The 24,732-nt window shown below is 36.7% G+C and overlaps 2 protein-coding genes across 3 annotated transcripts in view; both read right to left on the reverse strand.

Annotated features, from left to right (window-relative positions):
* Positions 1-767: 767 nt before the first annotated feature.
* On the reverse strand, positions 768-10,361 carry LOC107570209 (polypeptide N-acetylgalactosaminyltransferase 6-like). 2 transcript variants are annotated; one of them, XM_016256419.1, is made up of 12 exons: positions 10,113-10,361; positions 9,124-9,285; positions 8,463-8,964; positions 6,893-7,065; positions 5,780-5,929; positions 5,115-5,349; positions 3,814-3,931; positions 3,533-3,733; positions 3,267-3,398; positions 3,081-3,182; positions 2,793-2,952; positions 768-1,984 (listed from the first exon to the last, which is right to left on the reverse strand). In XM_016256419.1, the coding sequence occupies exons 3-12, from the start codon at positions 8,936-8,938 to the stop codon at positions 1,872-1,874; spliced, it is 1,860 nt and encodes a 619-aa protein (XP_016111905.1). In that variant the 5' UTR covers positions 8,939-8,964; positions 9,124-9,285; positions 10,113-10,361; the 3' UTR covers positions 768-1,871. The 2 variants fall into 2 exon arrangements, with proteins under 2 accessions (XP_016111905.1, XP_016111912.1); XM_016256426.1 differs by lacking the exon at positions 9,124-9,285 and having other exon boundaries at positions 768-1,982; positions 2,794-2,952.
* Positions 10,362-12,696: 2,335 nt separating this feature from the next.
* adcy6b (adenylate cyclase 6b) overlaps positions 12,697-24,732 on the reverse strand; it is a 38,647-nt gene continuing 26,611 nt past the window's right edge. The window contains exons 6-19 of the mRNA XM_016257793.1: positions 24,335-24,446; positions 22,577-22,704; positions 22,325-22,483; positions 21,046-21,061; positions 19,728-19,883; positions 19,353-19,528; positions 18,059-18,257; positions 17,684-17,859; positions 16,754-16,780; positions 16,322-16,454; positions 15,957-16,220; positions 15,398-15,602; positions 15,130-15,254; positions 12,697-14,519 (exon numbers count right to left, since the gene is read on the reverse strand). Coding sequence (XP_016113279.1) covers positions 14,391-14,519; positions 15,130-15,254; positions 15,398-15,602; positions 15,957-16,220; positions 16,322-16,454; positions 16,754-16,780; positions 17,684-17,859; positions 18,059-18,257; positions 19,353-19,528; positions 19,728-19,883; positions 21,046-21,061; positions 22,325-22,483; positions 22,577-22,704; positions 24,335-24,446 — 2,005 coding nt within the window. The 3' untranslated portion in view covers positions 12,697-14,390. The remainder of the gene's footprint in view (positions 14,520-15,129; positions 15,255-15,397; positions 15,603-15,956; positions 16,221-16,321; positions 16,455-16,753; positions 16,781-17,683; positions 17,860-18,058; positions 18,258-19,352; positions 19,529-19,727; positions 19,884-21,045; positions 21,062-22,324; positions 22,484-22,576; positions 22,705-24,334; positions 24,447-24,732) is intronic.

A 24,732-nucleotide genomic window follows, 5' to 3' on the forward strand; every position in this document is an offset into this window, starting at 1 on the left:
GTTTCTAGGTGAAAGCAAAAGCACTTTATTTGGCCTTCCGAAAGTAGATGCATTTAGGAATCTTTAAGATTACTTACAACAGAACAGCAACGCATTTTATGGACGAACATTTCGTGAACCTAGAGGGGGAGGGGGAGGGGGAGAGGGAGAGAGAGAGAGAGAGAGAGAGAGAGAGAAAGAGAGAGAGTCTAAGATCTAAGACAGGGAGTCAGCTGTCTTAACCGTGGGTTGTGTTCTGCAAACACATACCAGCTTCATTACTGTGTCTGTCACGCGACTCTGTTCCCCTTTCGGGCTTGAACTGATGGTAAAACTAATGACATTATTTACTGTCTTTACATTTATTTTGAAAGCTGAAGCTTGCGATTATGGTAAGGGGCATTACATTTCCGACGAGTGCTTGCGGTGTTTGGCCAATCACAATGCACTGGGTCAGCTGGCCAATCAGAGCAGACTGCGCTTGTCGGAAGGAGGGACTTTGTAGAAAACGAAGCGTTTGAGAGAGGCGGGGCATAGAGGACATACAATAATGTACAGTATTTGAAAAATAATGTGTTTTTTGAACATTAAAGCATGTCAACATATTCTGTTACACCAAATAATGAGCTTTAAAAAAGCATCATATGACCCCTTTAATATACACTAAACGGACCCCCCCAAAGAAAACTCTAAATTTCTATAATACCATAACAACTAGAACTACTACTACTGTAAAAATCATGAAAAAAAGAATAAAAGACCTCCATAAGACAATGTAAGAAGGCTTCGGAAGCTTTTTGTTGCTTTATTTCTTTTGCTGATCACAATAGTGGTCAATATTCAGTAATCACAATTTCATTGTGATAACAGCAACTAGCTCTTCAATTCTGCTCCTGTTGGAGTTTATCTCCAAACCCAGTAAAACACACCTGAACAAGCTAATCAGGTCTTCAGGCTTACCTGAAGATTACAAGCAGGTGTGCTTTATCAGTGTTGGAGATAAATACTGCAGGACAGTGGACCTTAAGAATCATAAACTGGTGAACAGAGTTTTTAAACACATTTTTAAACAGTTAACAACCAGAACATAACATGTTTTGAGAAACAACACAAGCAAATGATCTGGGAGTGGTGTTTTTTTTTTATATATATATACACATACACACACACAAATATTTGAAATATCCAATTATTAAAGAATAAATCCGTGTAGTCAAAATTCATAAAGAATAATAATGTAGAGGTGAAAAGGATGAAACAGTTAATTACATGTATACATTATTAGAGCATGATTTCCCCCAAAGACCTCAGCACACTGAAACAATCAAGCAATGCAAGTCAAATGATGCTTTATACATACTGACGGCGTCAAAAACACGAGAAGGATCTGAAACTACTGCTGTCTTGTGACAATTCACTAGAGCTGAAGAAAACCCTCATCCCCTGCAGCATGTGCAAATGATTGGGATCATACAAACATCACATGTATCGTTGGCAAGACCGGCCGTTCATTGGCCTTAACACTAACAACGTTCCAAAAATATTTTTCATTTCTTTAAAAATAAATAAAACCTACACCATTTAAAAGCAGCAGTAAACATCATCAATAAGGCAATAAATTGCATCAAGTAAACAATCTTGCTGCTGGATTGTTCACTCGGTGATGCTCCAGTGGGTTGATGTGCATGATCTCCACTCTGTCTTCCCTGAGCATCCTGACCCCAGTCTGATCATAATGTCTTTAGGAGCTTATGGATAGGAACTATCCAATACACTCCCAGTGCATCCGCTCGGGCCTACAGTGAGTTTTGTCAGCCTGAGCTGTGGCTGCTGGCCCTCCCAAGTGGGTCTTATGGGAGTGAACGTCTTTGCTCCTTGATTGGAGTGTGAGGTCAACTGAAAGCCCACTGCTGGTGATGGTCTGCTGGATCGCAGGGGCTCATTAATATCTTGTCTCCTTTCTTATGGAGGCACTTTCCAGAGGACGGATTCTTCAGCAGATCCTAAAATAAACATAACATGAAGAAAAAATAAAACTAGTTACTCGTCTGGCTGGGGTAAAACTATCAGATCACAGGAATTTAAACTCATAGATTTAGGTGAAAAGTTGACCTGAAAATTTAACATGAATATCAGCATATTAAATGCTGTATTTGGTATACTCACCCTTTGCTTAATGACAGGATTTTGAATTATTCATTCTAATATAATATAAACATATACAGCACACTACCGTTTAAAAATTTGGGGACAGTAAGACTTCTAAAAGTGTTTGAAAGAAGTCTCTTATTCTCACCAAGGCTGTATGCATTGATCCCAAAATATAATAAAAACAGTTATACTGTGAAATATTCACTTGATCCTTCAGAAATCATTCTAATATGCGGATTTGGTGCATATTTTTCATGATTCTCTGATGAACAGAAAAGTTCAAAAGAACAGCATTTATTTAAAACAGAAATATTTGTCTACATTATAAATGTCTTTACGGTTACTTGATTAATTTAATGCATCCTTATGAAATAAAACGATTTAAATACATAAAATCAAAATAAAAACTTATTAATTGGTGAACTGAAAAAACAAACAAACAAACAAACATTAAAATAAATAAAAACCTGATCATTCACTTTTGAACGGTTGTTTACATTAATATACAACATTTCTACCGTTTTTAAATACTGTCTGTTGCAATCCTTTTTAAATATGTTGTAAGTAAAAGGGGACAGACGTAGAATCTGATAACAAATGGTGACAGCAAAAATGAAGAAAGACCAGTTGAGTAATTCATTTCTGTTCTGAGAGGACACTTACTTCTGTGAACACCCATTCTTGTTCCGGAGTCAAACTGCTGCCTTTGCCCTTCAGTGTACAGAGCTCAATCTTCACTGGCTCTGGGTAAGGAGATGCGTGCAGGCAGAGCTGTTTCCCTATGTTATGCCTCAGCTCATTATGTGATGTATATTCAAAGTACTGAAAACAAACACGTCATGATGAACATCCGTTCTCTTTTGATCAAGAAGAAAACCATAGTCAAAATGCCCTCAAGATATCTTAATATCAACTCTTAATATCAACGTGAATGAGTGATGGTACTATACCTGATTGCCGCCCATGTTGTGACATACATACATAATCACAGGCTTTCCCCCATTGTTACTTTCTCCAACATCCAGACATTGCTGTGATCCCCTATTCTTGAGCTACACACACGCAAATAAAAAAAAATAAACGGTTAGTCTCAGACTGTATTAAAAATGGCTCATCGTCATAAATGTTGCACTTACAGCTCCAAACTTGACAGGGGTAAGATCAGGGACAAAGGCTTCTGGGTAGACATTGGTTAGGTACCAAGAAAAGTTCTTGCATTGCAAGGTTTCTCGGAGTTTCAAACGGTCAGATATATCACCGTAGTTTTTCTACACCACAATACAGGAAACAAAAGTCATGCAGTTAATCATATGCTCTTTGCTTACACGTACAGTAGATATACTGCATAACCACAAACACAAGGTAAATATTTGAATCTTCTGAAAGTGAAAGCAGTTCTTACATCTTTGGCCATTTTAGCTGCACTTTGGCTGCGTCGATAGTAAATCAGTTTGTAGTCGTCCATCCACACCTCAGCCAAGCGCACCTGGTTACGTGTAATGACCTCTGTACCTTTGGGAAAGGTGTGAGGACTCTTGGTGCGGAACACATGACCCACGACGGAGCAGGGGATTATCTCCAACTGTCCGCCACACTGCCACACCTGACAGCACAAAACACACCCACGTTTTAACAGATCTCATTGTTATGGCTGCAGGTGAATTCTGAAGAGCTGGAACTGACCCTGAAAGACATCTCAATATTTTCTCCACCCCATATCTCCATTTTGTCATCATAGGTCCCAATTTTCTCAAAATAGGCCTTAGATATAGAGAACAAACCACCGGCAAATGTTGGAGTTCTGAAAAAAAGAACGGGACAAATACAATTAGCAGGATTAGTAGCCAGAGAGCAGGTGTCAGATCCTTTTACTTTTCAACTCGGTTCAGAAAAATCACTGGTATGCAAAAAAAGATATTAAAGTACCAATAATATCAATATAAAAATAATACCTGGTTTGAGATTATTTTTTTCAGCAAGGGTACATTAAATAGATTTTTTTTTAAAAGACAGTAAATATATTTATAATGTTACAAAATATTTAGATTTCAAATAAATGCTGTTCTGTGTCACCTGCGTCACATGGACACGCTGTTTCCGTTCAGATCAAATCAAATCACAAGAACGTAGGAAACAGATCCGGCGTGAGGCAGCTGACACAGATTCACATATTCTCCTAAATGGCACCAGGGTGATGCGAAGGAGACAAATTGTTGAATAAAGTCTTTTTTTTTAGGGGTCTTACAAGTTTGAAATGACATGAGGGTGAGTAATTAACGACAATTTAAATTTTGGGGTGAACTAACCCTTTAAATGTGCAATTCTGCTGCACTTGTTCAAGACGGCCGCATACAGTATGCAAAAAAGGTTATGAATGAAGTACTTTATGATAGTATAGGCTGTTTAATTAGCGGAGGACACATGTAGCCTAATCTTAGTAATCTCTTTTAAGACATGGCCATAGTAAACTCAGAGAAAGTGGTTCATTTGATACTCAGTGAAACTTGATACAACCAGCCAAGTCATTTCATTCATGAAAATCGGATTGACAGGAAGAACCTGGTGATGAATGAACAGCATAAAAAAAATTCCAAGCATTTCATTAACACACCACAGAGTGTAAAAGGCAAAGTAACAAATCACAGTGAATTTCCAGCAGTTACATCATGTTTAGATGCAGCAGAATACTTAGAACAAATGTAAATCACACATCTCATAACTTTGCATTACATGGTTCTCTGATTGATCAATATTTCCAAGTATTTTAGCAAGTAAAAAGTAAACAAACAGGATAATGCCCAGGTTATAATCACAAAAAAACCTTCAGAGTAATACGAGACACCATCTAATTACCCTGTCAGGATTTTTTGGGGAAAAACCTGACTTGGGAAAGGTAATTATTGATGTGTCAATCACAACAACACGAACACATAAAACTGTATTTGAGCAAGGTTAACTATGTAAATAAAACATGCGTGACTTACTTTACTGGGTACGTCTCATCTTTGCGTTTAGCGTTCTCGTAATCTGGAATGGCCTCCCAGCCGAATCCGAGGCTCCAGTCAAAGTTGCCTCTGTTATGGGCACGGGCAGACGCCATGGGCTTGTGGAACTGGAAAGAGTTTAAATCAATGGTTGTGATCTCAGGGCTCACCACGGCAGTGGGCTCCTCAACAATGCGAGCAAGAAGAGGCTCGAGCCAGCCAGGGAAACACTCACCTGTAACAACAAAAACATGACAAAAGAGAAAAGAGGGTTCATAAATATGCTACTCAAGCACATATGCCAAGATGACATGTGACATTTTCAACCCTTTCATCGTATACAAGGTATCAGAAAACACTACGCAGGTGTAACATGAGTTGCTAGGCTTCAATCCCGCCTACAGTGGGTCGAAGCGAACAAGATAAGCATCACATACTAGTCCTTTGTCACAGCGCATAACTTTACAAATGACATGTGTCAGAAGAAGAAAATAAAATCAGGGGAGTAACCACTTTAAGCTCATGCACCTGAAAAATTACTTTCCATCCAGTCGCAAAAAATAACAAGACTGATGGATGTTAATGACGTGTTAATAGAAACTGGTCTGCTGTGTGAGACAATGGAATTGGGCTGGGCAAGTCATGAAAAGTGATGACATACGTACAGTGAGCATCTAGGAAGGTGAGGATTTCTCCCTGAGCTTTGCTGGCTCCGAGAAGCCTGGCGGTGATGAGGCCCTTCCTCTCCGGCTGACGCACTACCTTCACGATATTCAGTGACTTCACATACTCATCCAGCTTCTCATGGAGGTGTTCTGCAAGAACATACAAGAGCAAATGTAGAAGACAGACATTAATGTAATTTTTTGTTTGTTTGTTTCCTCTGTGTTGTAAAAAACCAATAATATCAATAACAGTAATACCTGGTTTGAGATCATTTTTTCCAGCAAGGGTACATTAAATTGATACAAAATTTACAGTAAATATATTTATAATGTTACAAAATATTTAGATTTCAAATAAATGCTGTTCTTATACAATTTTTCAAATAATCCAGTTTGTTGAGCACCAAATCAGCATAATTGAATGATTTCTGAAGGCTGAAGTAATGGCTGCTGAACATTCAGCTTTTCCATCACAGAAATGTATTTGATTTTAAGAATTCAAAAACGTTTGGTTATTTAATATATAAATTGGTTAATATAATAGTATTTCACAATATTACTGGTTTACTGTATTTTTGATGAATAATTCATGAGGATAAATGACTTACAACCCCAAATTTTTCAACTGTAGAGCATAAGATTAACATTGTCAATTGTTTTCAACGTGGCATTTTTCAATGTCTAAAAATAGATTTAGAGCATGTTGCTTCCTGTGGTGAGACTTCAAACGAACTAACACACTTCCTTTACTTTATCACTTACAGCACTAACAAAGTACCTAAAACCAATGAGGAGATTAATGAGAACAAATCTAACGAGGAGAAAAATTAAAAGTACTTACTTGCAGATGAACTTTTAATTGCCAGTAAGTTTATATTAATATTTTCTCTACAATGCAATATGATTTCATTTATGTTCCCTCAGACAGTTTTTTTTTTCTGGTTCCTTGATCTTTCTACTGTATGTTTGTGACATTTTTCATCCACCTGAAGATGCACTCATACAAGTGACATTCCACTAAATAAAACTTTGCCACTGAGCCAAGAACATAGATTAACACCATTTCTACAGGTAGTAAATTTTTACAGCATAAACTGATAAGGCCGGGCCCACCTGCCATGCTGGCGTCATCCACCAGTATGATTTCTTTGAGGAAGGCCGCCGGGGAGGTGTGCAGAACACTGTACACGGTGCGCAGAAGTGTTGACCATGCCTCGTTATGAAACACAATGATCACACTCGTGGTGGGGAGTGAAGGACATCGGCGAAACTTTTGCTCAACACACCTATAATGGATGCATGAAAAAGAAAATTATATACATGTGTACTAATATATATACATACACGTAAACTCAAAAAAAATAAAAAATAACACATATATATACACACACACACACATATATATATATATATATATATATGTGTATTTTGCTCAACACACCTATAATGGATGCATGAAAAAGAAAATTATATACATGTGTACTAATATATATATATATATACACACACATACACGTAAACTCAAAAAAAATAAAAAATAAAAAAAATCACACACATATACACACACGTATATATATATATATATATATATATATATATATATAGCTGAGCTGTTTACATTAGTTTATATTTAAAATATATTTTGGCCAGGTATTTTTTATTTTAATATTTTTTGCCTATATTTGTTTCATGTTTATTGCTAGGTTTAGGTTGTGTATGTATGTATGTACTGTTTTAGTTTATGCCTACATTTTTTGTATTTTTGGTATATCATGTTAAACTAAACGTAAATGAGAAATCTCATCTTGCCTTCTAGCATATATAAAATAAGTTTCATTGTTTTATATTTCACTTCAGTTTTTTTCCCAAATAATGAAAGCATTTTTATGGTTTAGTTTAAGTTAACTATAATAACCCTGACAAACATACGCGCATCAAAGTCGAAGGTAATATTCTAAAACATAATTCTCAAAATACATGTTTAAACACTGTAATTATCAGTATTATAAATATGAGGACGTATGCAAATTGCTCAAGGCCTGTTACTTAACAGTGTTTAAATATAATAAGATTCAAAGGGAAACATAACACGTCAACCTATTGTTCAATGATGCAAAAGGTGAAGGTGTGATTAGAAACTGCCAAAACAGCAAAACAGTAAGGACTCTAATCTACAATGAGTGTTTGGGCAGCATTTATATGGCTTTAGCCCCAGCCCTTAAATCAACAAATCTGCACCCTTATGTTTTTGTGTAAATAGACCAAATGAGTCAACATAAATTAAAAGGCCTCTAAAATGCCAGCAAACATTATAACACGTCATGAGTGCTGCCTTACTTTAACCAATAGGGAATCATTATTATGGCAGATTGGTTGCTGAATTGAATGAATTGTTCGTAAGGACTCTAATCTACAATGAGTGTTTGGGCAGCATTTATATGGCTTTAGCCCCAGCCCTTAAATCAACATAAATCTGCACCCTTATGTTTTTGTGTAAATAGACCAAATGAGTCAACATAAATTAAAAGGCCTCTAAAATGCCAGCAAACATTATAACACGTCATGAGTGCTGCCTTACTTTAACCAATAGGGAATCATTATTATGGCAGATTGGTTGCTGAATTGAATGAATTGTTTGTATTCCACATTTTCTCATGGTGCCAAACAATGTGCCCATTCTTACTCGGGTGGACGGGTGTCATCTCCAAGACTGCGGTGCAAGGAGATTCGGTCACTGGCAAACTGGTTGAAGCAGTGCCTGGTCATGCCCTCCTGCTTTTCCTTCTCCTCCTCCGCAGTCATGCTGGCTTTCTGGAAGGCTGCGCCATTGGCTCCTGGTGCTTGAGGGTCCTGAGGAGGTCTCTCAATCCACGGTTTGAGATCGGCCTGAGTGTAGAAACCCGGGGGGCAGTTTCGGTCCGGGGTGGGCAGCACTCCCACCGACGGGGGCTGTGGGGCTCCGATCTGGAAGGCCAAGTTATTAACCGCCCCGCGGACAATCTCGAATACCCTCTCCTTTTTGTTAGAGAGATCTTGTAGCCAGGGGTCCTGAAGCGAGCCGCTGCCAACGTCCCTCTGGAGCACCACCAGAATGACCATAAAAAGTGTGCCACCCAGAATAGTAAGCTTCAGGGGGGAGAGACGACGTCTCAGACGCATTCTGTTGGCCAATCTCAATCACCAAACTGTGAAAACAGACCACATTGATCACTTATGAAGAAAAATTATTGTTTATTTACACAAACTCCACAACAAAGCAACCCATGCCCCACTCTTAATTAGCAAAGAAAGCCTGCACTGTGGACTCTCAAACGGATCACAGCAACAGAGCAAACAAACCTCACCTGACAACAAACACCCTCTGCACCTGATCCTTCCTTCGCCCTGCTGGATCCACGTGGCAGCAGGTGGCTCACCACACACTCCCACTACATTTAATGGGTGGCGTTGGAAGCTTTGCATAAATACACTTCAAAACTGTGACACGTCGCCTGTGATCTGACCAACTGTACAGGAGGAAAAAACTGAATCTCACCAGCTGCTTGGTACGAGTTTAATGGTCAGGACTGGCACATTTAAAGCACTACCATTCTTGCATTTCAACCTCAAGTAATTACTTTCAAAATAGATAATGTCAGGACAATGGAACTTGTGGTGTTAAATGAATCAGTAACCTCAGTGCCCATGGAACCAGTCTATTTAAAAACATCTACATCACAAATCCCAAGATGGGTAATGGCCAACAGAGACAGTCAGACCGACTTCTGCTATTTTTCTGCGTAGGTGTTCAGACTTACCCAATCATTCAAACTAAAACTGGTTCTGCTGCATTAATACAGAATCCTTTCAATGGCTATGAGCTCGAATGGACATCATTAACCACAAGTTATGAAGTAACAGCCTATATTGGTTAAGCTGCATTTTTCCTTACTGAATAATGTGAGTGTTTCGAAAATTTCGCAAACCCCAAGCACTTCCTTAAAGTTTAGTGTAAAAAATAATGCCACGCAACATAACTAAACGAAACTTATCTGAATAGATAAGGAAGTGAGTCAAGAATATAAGATGGTTAAAATATTTACAGTATGACACAAATTTTAACCTTTCCCAAACTTCTATGGGCCTTATTTTCGAATAAATTAGAATAATGAACGACAAACGAGCTTTTGTGTGTTAGAAAAGGGTAACCTATACTATTAAAAATAAAGATGAAAGCCGCTCATATCAAGAAGGAAAGGAAGATACGCCGAGGTTATTTTTGTTGACAAAAGACATGACGCGAAAAACGTCGAAACAAATAAATAACTAATTTAATTAAATCTTCAAAACTTACCTGTAATAATTTCAGTCAATCATGTGCTTCTCCCAGAGGCAGCTAGATACGCGAGACACCGTTTGTTTGAGCTGCGAGTCGATGGACGGATGTTGTTACTCTGTAACTTCGCGTTTTAGAGATATTTGGTTCAGCAAGCGCGCGATGATTTCACGCGACTAGCACCACTGGCCTCCCGGCTTCCCTTTGAACGCAACAGGTGCCATTCGTTCAAATGATTGAAAGTCGTCTGGGTCCTAAAGCCGGATCCTCCTTCTAGTGATGATGGGGATTTTGATTCATCTCAGTGATTCGGAATCAGTCGAGTGTGTTCGTGTTCACCAAAAATATTCATTCACGGATACTTTCTGAGGTTTGCTATACATCTGTAGACAGCAGGTAGCGACTTGTCTTTTTGTGAGTCTCTGAAGGATTCATCAACCGATTCGTTCAAAACAAAGAGTCGTTTTGCGTGTCCAAATCTGCTCAAATAGTTTCAGCATCAGTGTTGCCAGGGTCGCGATTTTTCCGCACAATTGGGTTTTTGGGGCTACTTTTATAATGTACCGCGGCCGTCCAAAGTGTATCTATAGACAAATAAAAATGAAAATAGATCATTTTACTAATGTGTATTATACTTGGAATATATATACCTGGCAACTTGAGAACGGAGAGGCGGATGTCACATCACAAACTAGTAGGCCTACGTGAGTTTCACCCAGAGCATTGCTTTTACACAGCAGAAATGAACACAACAGCCAGACAAAGCATGTCGCTTATAAGTCTGCATGTCTCTGTTTAAATATCATAGTTTTGTCTGCTACACAAACTCAAACATACGTGAAGCTCACAGTGATTTCTGCATTTGCGTCGCACTTTATGAACTTTATCTCCAGAGCATCTCCGAGAGAGCTTTGCACTGTATTATTTGAAAAACTTCACGACAAACCCGAAGAAATCTTAACTGAAATATATTACTGATTATGCTATAGTAAAATGAACGTCTCAAAATAATGAATGAAAGGCTAATTCTGTATTTGTAGGGAATATCATTCAACCCAAATGTTTTTCATCCGTGTTTTAATATCAAACATATAGTTTTGTCGTGCATCAGCTTATTTGACAAAAATAAAAATGCAATATTTTTGTTGTAAATTAATTATTATATATTATATTATATTTTAAAAGATATATTAAATTTGTTACGTTTTTAGACAGGAATTATCATGATAAAACACAAAATAAATTAAATGGAAAACACAGAATCTAGTGAATTTTATGGGGCCCTAAATTAAATGTTGGCTTGAAAGAATTTATGGAAAAAATACTACTACTACTACTACTACGTGTGTGTGTGTGTTTACATGCATTCTCAAAGCATTTCCTTCCATAATAATGGTAAATGAATATTCTGATAAACATTGATATGATATGGAAAAAATATTGTCATAATTATTTCTGGACATATCAAATTAAAAATAAAAGAAAGAGTCAAATAAAAAAAGAAAATACAGATTCAATAATTTCATATGTGCATACTACATATAAACAAGTCTGGCTAAGATTCAAAACATAGAATAAATCAAATCAAAATGTTTATTTTAAAGGGCAATAATGAAATAAAGCTGCTATCAGCTATGATTGGACAGGGCAAAAAAATGGGCTAGTTTTCATTCCTTTTGGGCGGGTTTTGAGTAAGCTTTGGGCATTTTTCTGAGACCTGGCAACCCTGAGCATCACAAGCATCGCGTCTCAAGTAAAAAGCAGACACGCTTCAAAGAGGAGATTCAGTGAACCTAAATGGTTCAGTCCATGGAAGTGAACGAGAATGATTCACTTGAAAGATTCATTCAAAAACAGCAATTCGCTCAACAAATGACTTAAATGTGGGATGACAGGTTTTTTCAGCCAAGTGAAAATTCTGCTAAACGTGAGATTTCAGTGTTGCTTTGCACTTGTCTAAAATTGGATGACGTTGATTACTTAATTAAGGCTCAGAAAAGGATGTGGTAAGTTAACAAACTATACCTCAACGTATATCAATTATTAACTGGGATGCAATTAAATTCAATGCCTCTTGTGTCGCGTACGTGTAACCGAATACAGATTTATTCAGACATTTGAGAAAGGCAGGCCAAGAGGAAATGGGGTCGGTACTTCTGTAGGAGAGAATCGTGATTACAAACTATCGACTGACATGACACTGCCGCTACTTGAAGAAAAGACAGCAAGCTGAGCATGAACAAAGAGAAGAGGCCATTAACACAACAATCACTAGAGCCACTCACACCCAACAATGGCCTGTCTGTCTACCTGATAGCTTCGTTTTGAGGTATTAAATTCTCTTGATGTACAGTATAAAGGTTGAAAATAAAAGGAAATCTTTTCAACGGTTTTTAACAAATGGCACGCTCCAAATTATGTAGCCTACACAATATTCGTTACTTCACATGTTCACCTATTATGTTCAATAAAATATCTAACATAAAATGAACCTAGCACAAAAACGAATCCAAAAAACAATCTTTTTAACTCATATTTAATTAATTGCTGTAATTTTTATTTAACTAATTTTAATTAATAAAAACGTCACATGTAGGTTACATGTAGCAGAGTGCCAGATTTTGCACACCATTGCTACGGTTATAAATATATGGTGAAAATCAATCGATACAATTTTATACCATATTTTTGGAAAGTGCCTAATATTTAACCTTTTTGTCCAGCTTATACTGACTGTGGCCTGTATGTCCACTTGCAATTAAAATGAGAAGAAATGAATGACAAATTGCACAAACTAGTGTTGTTTGGATACAGATAACATTATGCTTAAATAAAACGGCCAATTTACTGATTTGCCACCTTTTAATGAAAAAGGTCATGAAAGGTCCATGTACCACAAACATATTTGAACTAAAAACCATATGTGCTTTTACGTCTATGACAAAGTGAGAATGTTAAACATACATGTACATTCATGTTGAGAAATTCATGTTCAGGATGGTGAAGGTCTGAAGGATGTTTCTTGCAACACAATCAAGATGCATCTATTCAGTGCAAATGGTAAATTCCAGAATTATGACAAAAATACTCTGCAGCAGCGCTAACCTATGCGTTTGACCGGTAATTGCATAATTAAAAAAAAATGTTGACAAATGTGCAAGCATGACTAAGAGCGCTCATGAGGAAATGCTGAAATGGACTTATGCTGAACACTGTCAAACGAACAACTTTGCAGTCCAGCCAATTTTGTCTGCAACCGCTAAACCCAACGGGCCTCTGTCAGCGCATTTACGCATATTTACAAGGGTCTTAAGAAGACTAAACCATTGCTGACCATACTGTGCTGGAATTTTGAGGTCTTGGTCATATTTGGGTTCATTTTTTTCACTGATTTATACATTAATGAATTAAGAGCTGAAATTTTTGTAACACTCAAACGAGAAGGACATGACATCAGTTAACAACTGAACTGCAAAGAATTAAATCTAATTAGCACTTAATCTGGCAAAAAAAGCTTTGAAATTCATTTTATAAACCTCACAGTCACAGTGAGCTATTATGCCCTTTTAAAGATAACAGAGACACATTTACACACCGTCCACACACATGAACAAATGACCAAGGAAAATGTGTCCAGTACCATTCTCGTCCTTCATTTACCTCATTTGTACACAAATACTAAAAGGGAAAAACATGTTGATCACTCATAAATCATACAAACTATAAATACAAGGATATTAGGATTTCTGTTTCTAAGGCCCTTCAATGAAGACAGAATGTTTTTTGCTTTAGTGTTTATAATAGAATACAATGTGGTAGAGAGTGACAGGAGGCCAAAAAAGGAAAACCAGAGAAATTAATAACATTTGTTCTGACATTTCAAACAGTTTACCAGGCGTGTGTAGTGTTCCTATATCAAATACTTTGTTCTTTGGTCAGTTTCTTCTTGATGCTTGCATATATAATCATTTTTTATTTACATGGTTTAAAACCTGTCAAAAATAAATAAAGAATTCAAATTTGGTATGGAAGAAGTCTTTCCCACAAAATAAAAAAGAAAACCAAACTTTCTTCTAAGTCTTCTCCATCTAAGGCAACACTTCTTCATCAAATCTTTTAGGTAGAGCATACCTCATTATTCCCAATAGGTGCATATATAAATACCACATGTGCCCACTAATGCTTGTGAGCTAGAGAACTTGAGTGAGTGGTTATATTTGGAACTGCTCAAATCCCATTCAGAGCCTTTTGTTGTCCTTCCTTCTTTTCAGTGCATTGAGAGGCATCTGGTCAGTGTTAACTGCAGACAGGACCACTGTTGAGGAAGTAAGTAGCCATATCTCCTTTCCCCTTCACTTTCACCAGTCCACGGTACTCCAGCTGGTAGCCCTTACTTTCTAGTACATGGTATAAGTCAGTGGTCACCTATAGGAAATGAAGAAAAACATCAATCATTACACACTGAATTCTAATTAGCCAAAAACTAAAGATGAGGTGTGCAGAACCGAAGAGAAATGCAAAAATAAAGTTCGTTTTCAAATGGCCAATTCAACTGTCTGCCATTGGTTGGATAAACAGATAGCCACACCCCAAACTCAGGCCATTGGTTAAACCTCTGTTGCTATGCCAGGCTGGTCGAGATGCTCAAACAAACAGAGCAATGTTTTTAAACAACCACTGAGTTCGCGTTTACACTTTTCAGGGAAATCAACTAACAAAATTATCGTTAATTCTACACACTTAACTGGAGAAGAAAAGCATTTAGAAATTTCAATTAATTTAAAATTTCTCGTTTCACTTTAAGCATTAACTAAGTAGCTAAAAAGTATATAAAAAAAAAAACCTCTTGCAAGCTGCAATTGCAGTAACATGAAGAGAGAGGGCAGCACCATCTTTATAAATACAATGTTGCACATTCTACAGTTGTAATCGATGTATAGTGTTGCACTTTTGAAGAAGGAAATTAATGGGGGATTCTAAGCTGTGTTTTACCAAAAATAGTCTTGTATAAGCAAGTTTATTATGTTGTGGTTACCTGGATACAATCAGGAACACCTGTGCTGTCCATGCGACTGGCCACATTCACGGTGTTGCCCCATATGTCATACTGAGGCTTTCTGGCTCCAATCACACCAGCAACCACTGGCCCAATGTTCAAACCTGTGGTGAAAATACATTTTTCACTGTCTGCTCTAACAAACTCCCGAGCCTCTGCGTCTGCAAGCCAATTCATAAGCACTGTCTTTGCACTTTCTAAGTTAAATATATCAGGCAAAGTTCACAGTGAAAGTTCCCCTACTTACCTATCTTCATCTGAAAGTTGTTGAATGAGTGTTCGTTGATGTACTTCATCTGTTCTCGTAGCCTCATAGCATAGTCAGCAAGAGCTAGAATGTGTGTGCGGCCCTCTTTGTCGTAAGTCGAGTCGTTCAATCCAGATGCTGCCATGTAAGTACTACCAATAGTTTTGATCTTCTCCAACTGCTTATATTTCTCTTCAGAAATGATCTATTAACAGTGCAGAACATAAGATTTATAAAAGCTAGTTTCTACATAAAGGTGGTCACCCCTTTTGGTGGCGGCCATGTTTTATTTGCTTTGTCTTGGTAACCTCCAAACTGTAAAACACATTTGGTCATGGAGTAAATTAATCATGCATGACGAATACTGTAACTTATAATACTATAACTTATACAGTGGCATTGGTAACCAAAACATTTGCTTTTACATGGAGCATTTGTCTCCACACCAGTAGGTATCGGTATAAAGCCAAAGACTACTGCAAAATCAAATAGTCTTCTGAAATTCTGACATCCCAAAATGATACTTCCATTTCAGAAGCAAGTGACACAACGTTCTTACCTCATCAAAGTCAGCGATGATCTCATTGAGCAGTCTCAGGCACTCCACACCCTCATTGTTGGCCTCCAGTTCAGTGTAAAACTCTGAGAAGTTGCTTATGGAGGCAAACATAACGGCCACACATTCACATGACTGATAGTAGAGCTCATCATTTCGACGTTCTCGCGCGAGGAAGTGGGCAGCCACATCTTTGGGCAGGATGTTGTGAAGGAGACGACGGTTGTAGGCCTGCAGCTCCTCCATCTCCTCTTTCTCGTCAGTGGCCTGGTGAAGAATGACAGCGAATAAGTCATCGACTATGCTGGGATCCTACTGGAAATGTATTTTCGCTAAGTGATCGACTGATTCAAAGACAGACTACACACCTGTAGCTTCCACAGGAAGTCAAGGCGTGCGGTGGACTCGACCTGCTGTGCATGCAGATAGAGAGCCAGTACAAATACAGTGAGGATGACTGGAATCGACACCCTCAGAGACACTTTAGTCACCGTTTCCTGGCTATGTGGGAAAACAACAACACATAAAGATTGGAGTTTGTCAGAGACTGAGCAAAAAATGTGATGAGTAGTATAGTAAAGTTTCTGTGTTGTAGCTAATACTACAGTAATCCTTCTCGTAAATCTCACAACTCTCATATATTTGCATATATACAGTAAATCGTTTTTGAAAAGAGCAGACAAATACACACTACAAGCAAACATTGGAATCTAATTTGTACTCATATTCTAAAGTTCTTTCTGCCTTTGAACCATCTCTCTTACAATCGTAGTACAAAATAAAGCATGACATGAACTCACCAATAATTTGTTTCATTGAAGGAATACCTGCGTAAAAACAGACATATTTCCATTAGTGACCAACATGACCCACTAAAAATATGGGTCATTCACATTAAAAGGTTATGTGTACCACATTTGTGTCCCCACATATACATTATTTCATTTAATATATTTAAACCGGTTGACAGAGTAATTTAAAAGAAATCTGATTTTAAATGCTATTACATTTTATAAGTAACTTCAGTCCAATTTGCATGTGCTCATTCATCACTATTACATTTTAATGGGAAAATTCTACATGAACTTTAAAAGCATTTAACTAAAATGTTAAATAACAATAAAATATCATGCTTTAACTTGATATTGCTTTAACTTTAATAAAATGACTAAAAGATTCAAACAGTGAAAACTGATCATATGCAGTCTTAATTTTTTTTTTTTATATGATTACACATATAGTGGCTGTCAAGATAAACTCTTATGGTGGGGAAAAAAACAAATAATGATTGTGAATAATGTGTTACAACCACTGGCCATTTTAACAGTTCTTAAACCCCAAAAAATGTACAAAATGTAAATGTTTAACTCAAAATCAAAACCAATGCCACAGCAAAAAACACTGCTTCAGAACACACTCCATTATTTAAAGAGTTAAATATTAATATAAATATTAATTCATAAAAAAATTTAAAAGTTTTTTTTCCAAGTAAACTTTTAAAAAAAGAATGAAGAAATAAATTAAAAGCAGTCAGTAGTTCTCTTTTTGTTGTCAATACCGTTTCATTTTATTAGACATATTTTATGAATAAGTAGATATGCAACGGAGTCTGTACTCCGTATTGATGATGCTGTAGTTTTTTTAGTCATTTTAGTATTGACCTAATGTCATTGACTTATAAGATGACTTTTACATATCCACTCTATATGTTTGCAGAGAATAACACTCACATTGCATTGGCGGTGCCCAGCAGGTCGGCGTTGTCTAGCAGCGTGACTAGAGGCCACTCCACTAGCAGCAGAAAGCAGACCTGGATGAAGAGCATGAGGACCAGCTTGCCTATACTGCTGATGTGCAGGAACACTGAGCAGCACAGCAAAGTCAGCAGCACACTGTATGTGAAATACTAGAAGCACAGGAGCAATACCATCATACTGTTACCATGAAAACGGGTCAAATCATAAAAGTTTCAAAATAAATCATTGAGTTTTTACATAAGTTTGCTTAAAAAAAAATTTTTTTTTAATGGTTCTCAGTGAGCAAGAAACTGTAGTGAGCATATATGCACAGTGCAGACATATATGTACAGATGGTCACACACTGACCTCGGGTAAAGGACATGCTGAAGGCTGCCCGAGACAGAAGACGAAGGGGTCCTCTACTAGTCCAGTCAGATTATACAGCAGACACAGCGTGACCGAATCAGAAATATTCAACTGTCCAGCCACACATTTTAGCAGATCCTCCCGGTCACAGGTAAACTGACAAAGAAATGACAAAAAATGTAGAAGTGCATAACAATAGAAAAGGTGCACATTATGTGTTTACTTCAAGGGATCATGAACAGTAAGAACTTGGTCCTTTGTTCACTTAATTTTACCGTGGATTCGTTTACAAACAAGGCACAATTCGATGCAAGTTTTTTTTTTTTTTAGAAAGATTGAAACTAAAAGACACTGATGTACCGACTATATTGGATCTGGCAGTAATGTCGCAACATACAAAGATCCAGGGGGCGGGGTAGGATCCAAATCTAGGGGGTGGAGATGGGTGGGTTTAGAGATCAGGGGGTGGAGATGGGTAGGTTTAGGGGTGGGGATGGGATGGGTGGGTTTAGGGATCAGGGGGTGGAGACAGATAGGTTTAGGTATATGTAAGGTGGGAGGAGTTGGATCTGGATCCAACCTCGCCCCCTGGATCTTGTGTTCTGCAGTGAGGACCATCTCTAAATCACAGCAGTGTCCATCTGTTACGGATGTAGGCTGTAAAATATATAAAACTGTTAGCCAATCATAGCAGTGGGCGTTTACTTCCGAGTCTACAATACGCCATGCCTATTTAAACAGAGCCTTCTGAGGAGGAGGTTAAAAACAGGACAGAAAATGGCTTATTACTTCCAAATGATGATGTTTTTTATGTAAAAAAATCTTGATAACATTATAAGTGGACCTCAGAGAACAGTACAAAATAAAAAACAAAGGCAGGTCATGACCCCTTTAAACATTAAATTAAAAACAAGGGTTTCCAGCAAGGAATCAGGGGAAAAGACATCCATTAAATGTATTTTCATTTTATGCTAATTTAATTTGAGTCAATTGAGCATTTAATCATTTTTAAACTTTTAATAATCCTACAAATATTTATGTAGGATATTATTTTTTTCTTGTATTATTTTTTAAATACATTCTGCATTACAGAGGTATATATATATATATATATATATATATATATATATATATATATATATATATATAAAATTTTTTTTATTAATTCTTTTTCTGTACTCCGTATTGATGATGCTGTAGTTTTTTTAGTCATTTTAGTATTGACCTAATGTCATTGACTTATAAGATGACTTTTACATATCCACTCTATATGTTTGCAGAGAATAACACTCACATTGCATTGGCGGTGCCCAGCAGGTCGGCGTTGTCTAGCAGCGTGACTAGAGGCCACTCCACTAGCAGCAGAAAGCAGACCTGGATGAAGAGCATGAGGACCAGCTTGCCTATACTGCTGATGTGCAGGAACACTGAGCAGCACAGCAAAGTCAGCAGCACACTGTATGTGAAATACTAGAAGCACAGGAGCAATACCATCATACTGTTACCATGAAAACGGGTCAAATCATAAAAGTTTCAAAATAAATCATTGAGTTTTTACATAAGTTTGCTTAAAAAAAAATTTTTTTTTAATGGTTCTCAGTGAGCAAGAAACTGTAGTGAGCATATATGCACAGTGCAGACATATATGTACAGATGGTCACACACTGACCTCGGGTAAAGGACATGCTGAAGGCTGCCCGAGACAGAAGACGAAGGGGTCCTCTACTAGTCCAGTCAGATTATACAGCAGACACAGCGTGACCGAATCAGAAATATTCAACTGTCCAGCCACACATTTTAGCAGATCCTCCCGGTCACAGGTAAACTGACAAAGAAATGACAAAAAATTTAGAAGTGCATAACAATAGAAAAGGTGCACATTATGTGTTTACTTCAAGGGATCATGAACAGTAAGAACTTGGTCCTTTGTTCACTTAATTTTACCGTGGATTCGTTTACAAACAAGGCACAATTCGATGCAAGTTTTTTTTTTTTTTAGAAAGATTGAAACTAAAAGACACTGATGTACCGACTATATTGGATCTGGCAGTAATGTCGCAACATACAAAGATCCAGGGGGCGGGGTAGGATCCAAATCTAGGGGGTGGAGATGGGTGGGTTTAGAGATCAGGGGGTGGAGATGGGTAGGTTTAGGGGTGGGGATGGGATGGGTGGGTTTAGGGATCAGGGGGTGGAGACAGATAGGTTTAGGTATATGTAAGGTGGGAGGAGTTGGATCTGGATCCAACCTCGCCCCCTGGATCTTGTGTTCTGCAGTGAGGACCATCTCTAAATCACAGCAGTGTCCATCTGTTACGGATGTAGGCTGTAAAATATATAAAACTGTTAGCCAATCATAGCAGTGGGCGTTTACTTCCGAGTCTACAATACGCCATGCCTATTTAAACAGAGCCTTCTGAGGAGGAGGTTAAAAACAGGACAGAAAATGGCTTATTACTTCCAAATGATGATGTTTTTTATGTAAAAAAATCTTGATAACATTATAAGTGGACCTCAGAGAACAGTACAAAATAAAAAACAAAGGCAGGTCATGACCCCTTTAAACATTAAATTAAAAACAAGGGTTTCCAGCAAGGAATCAGGGGAAAAGACATCCATTAAATGTATTTTCATTTTATGCTAATTTAATTTGAGTCAATTGAGCATTTAATCATTTTTAAACTTTTAATAATCCTACAAATATTTATGTAGGATATTATTTTTTTCTTGTATTATTTTTTAAATACATTCTGCATTACAGAGGTATATATATATATATATATATATATATATATATATATATAATACATTTTATGTTGGCTCTATTCTAAAGCGACTCACAGATTGTGAAAACAGCCTGTGAAATGTAACCCGTAAGCCCCTTCAGAGCCAGAGAGAATGGATTTGTGTCCTAATAAAAGCAGAACTCACTTATCTTTGCTGGAGGCTTCATCTATGCCCTGAAAACAGACAAGTAGATTAGTTACAGTGGGCAGTAAAACACTGTGGAAGTAGAAAAACACATTCTGGGTTTCATCTCAGACAGCTCAGAAGCCAACCCCGCAGAGCCACTGCTGCTTTAATTAACACTCGGAGCCTTCAAATTACATTCAGACCGAGAGAGTGAGAACTTGACAGAGACAAGGAATGGATCTTACACTGCAAATAATCATGTTCTTGTTTTCCAGAAAAATAACTAAACATTCTAAAAACAAGATAAATTTACTTGAAAACAATCTGTCAAATCTTGAAATCTGTCAAATAATATAACATACTGTTAAGTTTATAGTTATGTTTAATTAACAGTATATTTGCATACATAGTATTTAAAAGAATATATTGAAATAAGTTTTAATTTTGTTACGTTTCCTTACCCCATTGACACATTTTTTCATATGAACCTCATTAATTCAAAACAAAATGTTGCATTAATAATTTTAAGGATGTTTATGTATTTTTTACACAAAAATGTTGAACTATATAACTATATAAATTTATATAAATTTACTTGCAAGGCAAAACTAAGGTAATACATTTATTTTAGTTAATAGTATACTTTCAATATATTATATATAAATTCACAAGTAATCCACACTACTCCAGTCCGTCTTGTGAAGTGAAAAGGTGTGTGTTTGTAAGAAACAAGACATTTTAACCTTAAATTATCTCTTCTGGCCAAAATACGAGCACCTAATCCACAATAACGCTTCCTCCAGTGAAAAAGTCCTTCAAAATCCACCAACATAGGTGTTTAGAAATATTTTAAACTGTTTTTGCTTGTAAACGGTGCTTAATCTGTGAATATTTCCCTTCTGATTCAGATGATGAAGATGACTATTTTCACTGGAGAAAGCAATATTATGGATAGAGGACTCTAATTTTAGTGAAAGTGAAGGTTTAAAGTTAAAAACGTCTTAATGATGGATTTGTTTATTATAAACACTCAAGCTTTTCACTTCACAAGATATTAACTGATGGAATGAAGTCGCGTGGATTATTATAATGCTTTTATCAACTGTTTGGTCTCTCATTCTGACGGCACCCATTCACTAGAGGATCCATTGTTGAGGAAGTGATGAAATGCTACAAATCTCAAAATACAAATGCATCAACATCTTGGAAGGCCTGAGGGTGAACACATTTTCAGCCAATTTTCATGTTTGGGTGAACTACTCCTTTAACACAAATCTCCACATCTTTTACAGCCAACTTTGAATAGAAAACTTATTACTGATCACATTTTTGATGGGTGGTGTTCACTTTTACCCTGCTTGACCTCCCGCCTCCATCTGGTTGGCCAGTGTGACATCGTTGGACCAGACATCAAACTGCCATTTGCGTAGGCCGAGCACCCCGCAGTGCACACGGCCGCTATGTATTCCCACGCGCATGTTCACGTTCACTCCTGTGACCTCTCGCACCAATCTGCACATGTAGCAACACGCATGCGTTTTAATTGAAAAATGTGTTGATGAGGAAGAGAGATCGATATAGAAAATGATGTGAAGAACAACGTACGAGATGGCCTCAATCATGTCCACTCCCATCTCCACACAGCAGTGCGCATGATCTGCCCTTGCCTCCGGAAGTCCAGACACACAGTAATAACAGTCTCCCAGGATCTTGATCCGCAGACAGTGGTTTTCCTAAGAATTCAGACATAACAGCACATTTATGCAACTGTTATTGCAGAAATCCTCCCTAATAGGATGTGATGATGTTAGCATCCTTGTGGGTGGCTGCCAGGGCTGGCTATATGCTTGTTAAAAGTGTTTGGAGGTTTTTATTAACATATCGACTGTTTCTTGAGAATTGTTTTTTAATTTATCAAGTATATATTACGTATTTGGTAACACTTTATTTTAAGGTGTCCATGTTACACGTTACATGTACTTCCTATTATAATAACAATAAATTATGCATAATTACATGCAAGTAAGCCTAAGCCAAACCCTAACCATATAGTAGGTACATGTAGTTAATTAATATTACTCAGTACTTAAATGTATAATTACACTGTAACAAGGACACCTTAAAATAAAGTGTAACCACATATTTAATTGTGCATGTTCATTGCCTATTTTTTTTACATAGATTATATTTGCTGTCATCTCACACTCACATAAAGTTGATCTTTAAAAACACTAATAAATAAGTAATAACTGTAATAAATGTAAACTGCAAATGTCAAAATAGTTATCCATACTTCACATGTTATGATGCCTAAATTCACTTCTAGCATTCAAAACAACTGATTTTTAATTTGCTTTATTTTAATTTTTTAAAACAAAACTGTATAAACATTAGAAATTTTATTTAGGCAAAAAGGCACATTAATTCATGTATGTTTGTTTGTTTGCTTGTTTTAACGTCATATCAGCAACAATGGCTATATTCATGGCAACATTAACATTTACAATAACGTAACATTTTCTTAAGTAACATAACGTAACAAACAATCACTATGCAAAAACATACAAGTAACAACAATAGTACTGATAAAAATTATATAGAGTCTTTCAAATTAATAAAGGATAAACAATTCTAAAAAAAATTCTGAGAAAGACCTTTTTAAAAATCTTTTAATATATTTCCTGAGTCAAAACTTAATAGAATATCCTAATTTAAATGATATAGGACTAAGATATGTTTTACACTAAAACAATTCTTACAAGTCACAAACTGGTTTCTTGTCGCCTTTCAATTAATATGAATGAGTGAGTCTTGAATGTCCAATTTGACATCTTGTATAAACAAGCTGGTCATATCTATTTTCAAAACAGTAATTACTTCTTACTACTGGATTCACCTCATAGTTTTTGTATATGCATTCATTCTATTCCAATTTAGGCAAAATGGCAGAAATAGTATACATTTTATTATTAGCAATTTTAAACGTTACTTGCCATCAAAAAATAATTATTAGCTTGTTAATACTGACCACAGAACATGGCACATTCTTAGTTGTTACACTGTAAAAATTACACTTGAATTTTTTCCAAGTAAAACAAATTTTTTTTAAACAATATTAATTATATTATAATAATTTAACTGGTTTTTAACTTGTTTATACTTGAAGTGAAAATATTGTTTTATATATATATATATATATATAGATAGATAGATATACACGCACACATACACAAAATTATATATGAATATAGCTTCCTATCTATTGATACTACTACTATCAGTTGAACTCATTAACATAAAAGTAGTTTTTTTTTTTTTTTTTTAAATAGTAACACTAAAAATGAATTCATATTGTCCACTTACCCAAGCCAATTTATCAAAGCGAGCAAAAAGCTCATTAAGGGTCATCACAAGCTCCTGAGCCGTGCACTGAGATGCCAAACTGGTGAAGCCCTCGATGTCCGCAAACAGGATACTGTTGCGTGAACAGACAGAAGACAGACAGACAGAGAAAATGAGATCAATAATCACCAAGCACCTTGTCTGGGTCACTGAAGTTGGTTTGATGGGCTAACCGAGAAAAAAACATTGATTCAGTTCACTTTCTGAATAGAGGGTGGCCACTCTCAATACTTCAGTCTATCCTTCAATTAGAAAAAGCAGGACGCGGTTGGTGTCCTTAAAGGCCTCCTAGCCATGAGGAGGATAGATGGTCATTAACAAAAAATTTAAGACATGACAGAATGGACACACGGTACGGC

The sequence above is a fragment of the Sinocyclocheilus grahami genome, unplaced genomic scaffold, assembly GCF_001515645.1.
Source record: "Sinocyclocheilus grahami isolate Dianchi unplaced genomic scaffold, SAMN03320097.WGS_v1.1 scaffold29.1, whole genome shotgun sequence".
Lineage (NCBI taxonomy): Eukaryota > Metazoa > Chordata > Actinopteri > Cypriniformes > Cyprinidae > Sinocyclocheilus > Sinocyclocheilus grahami.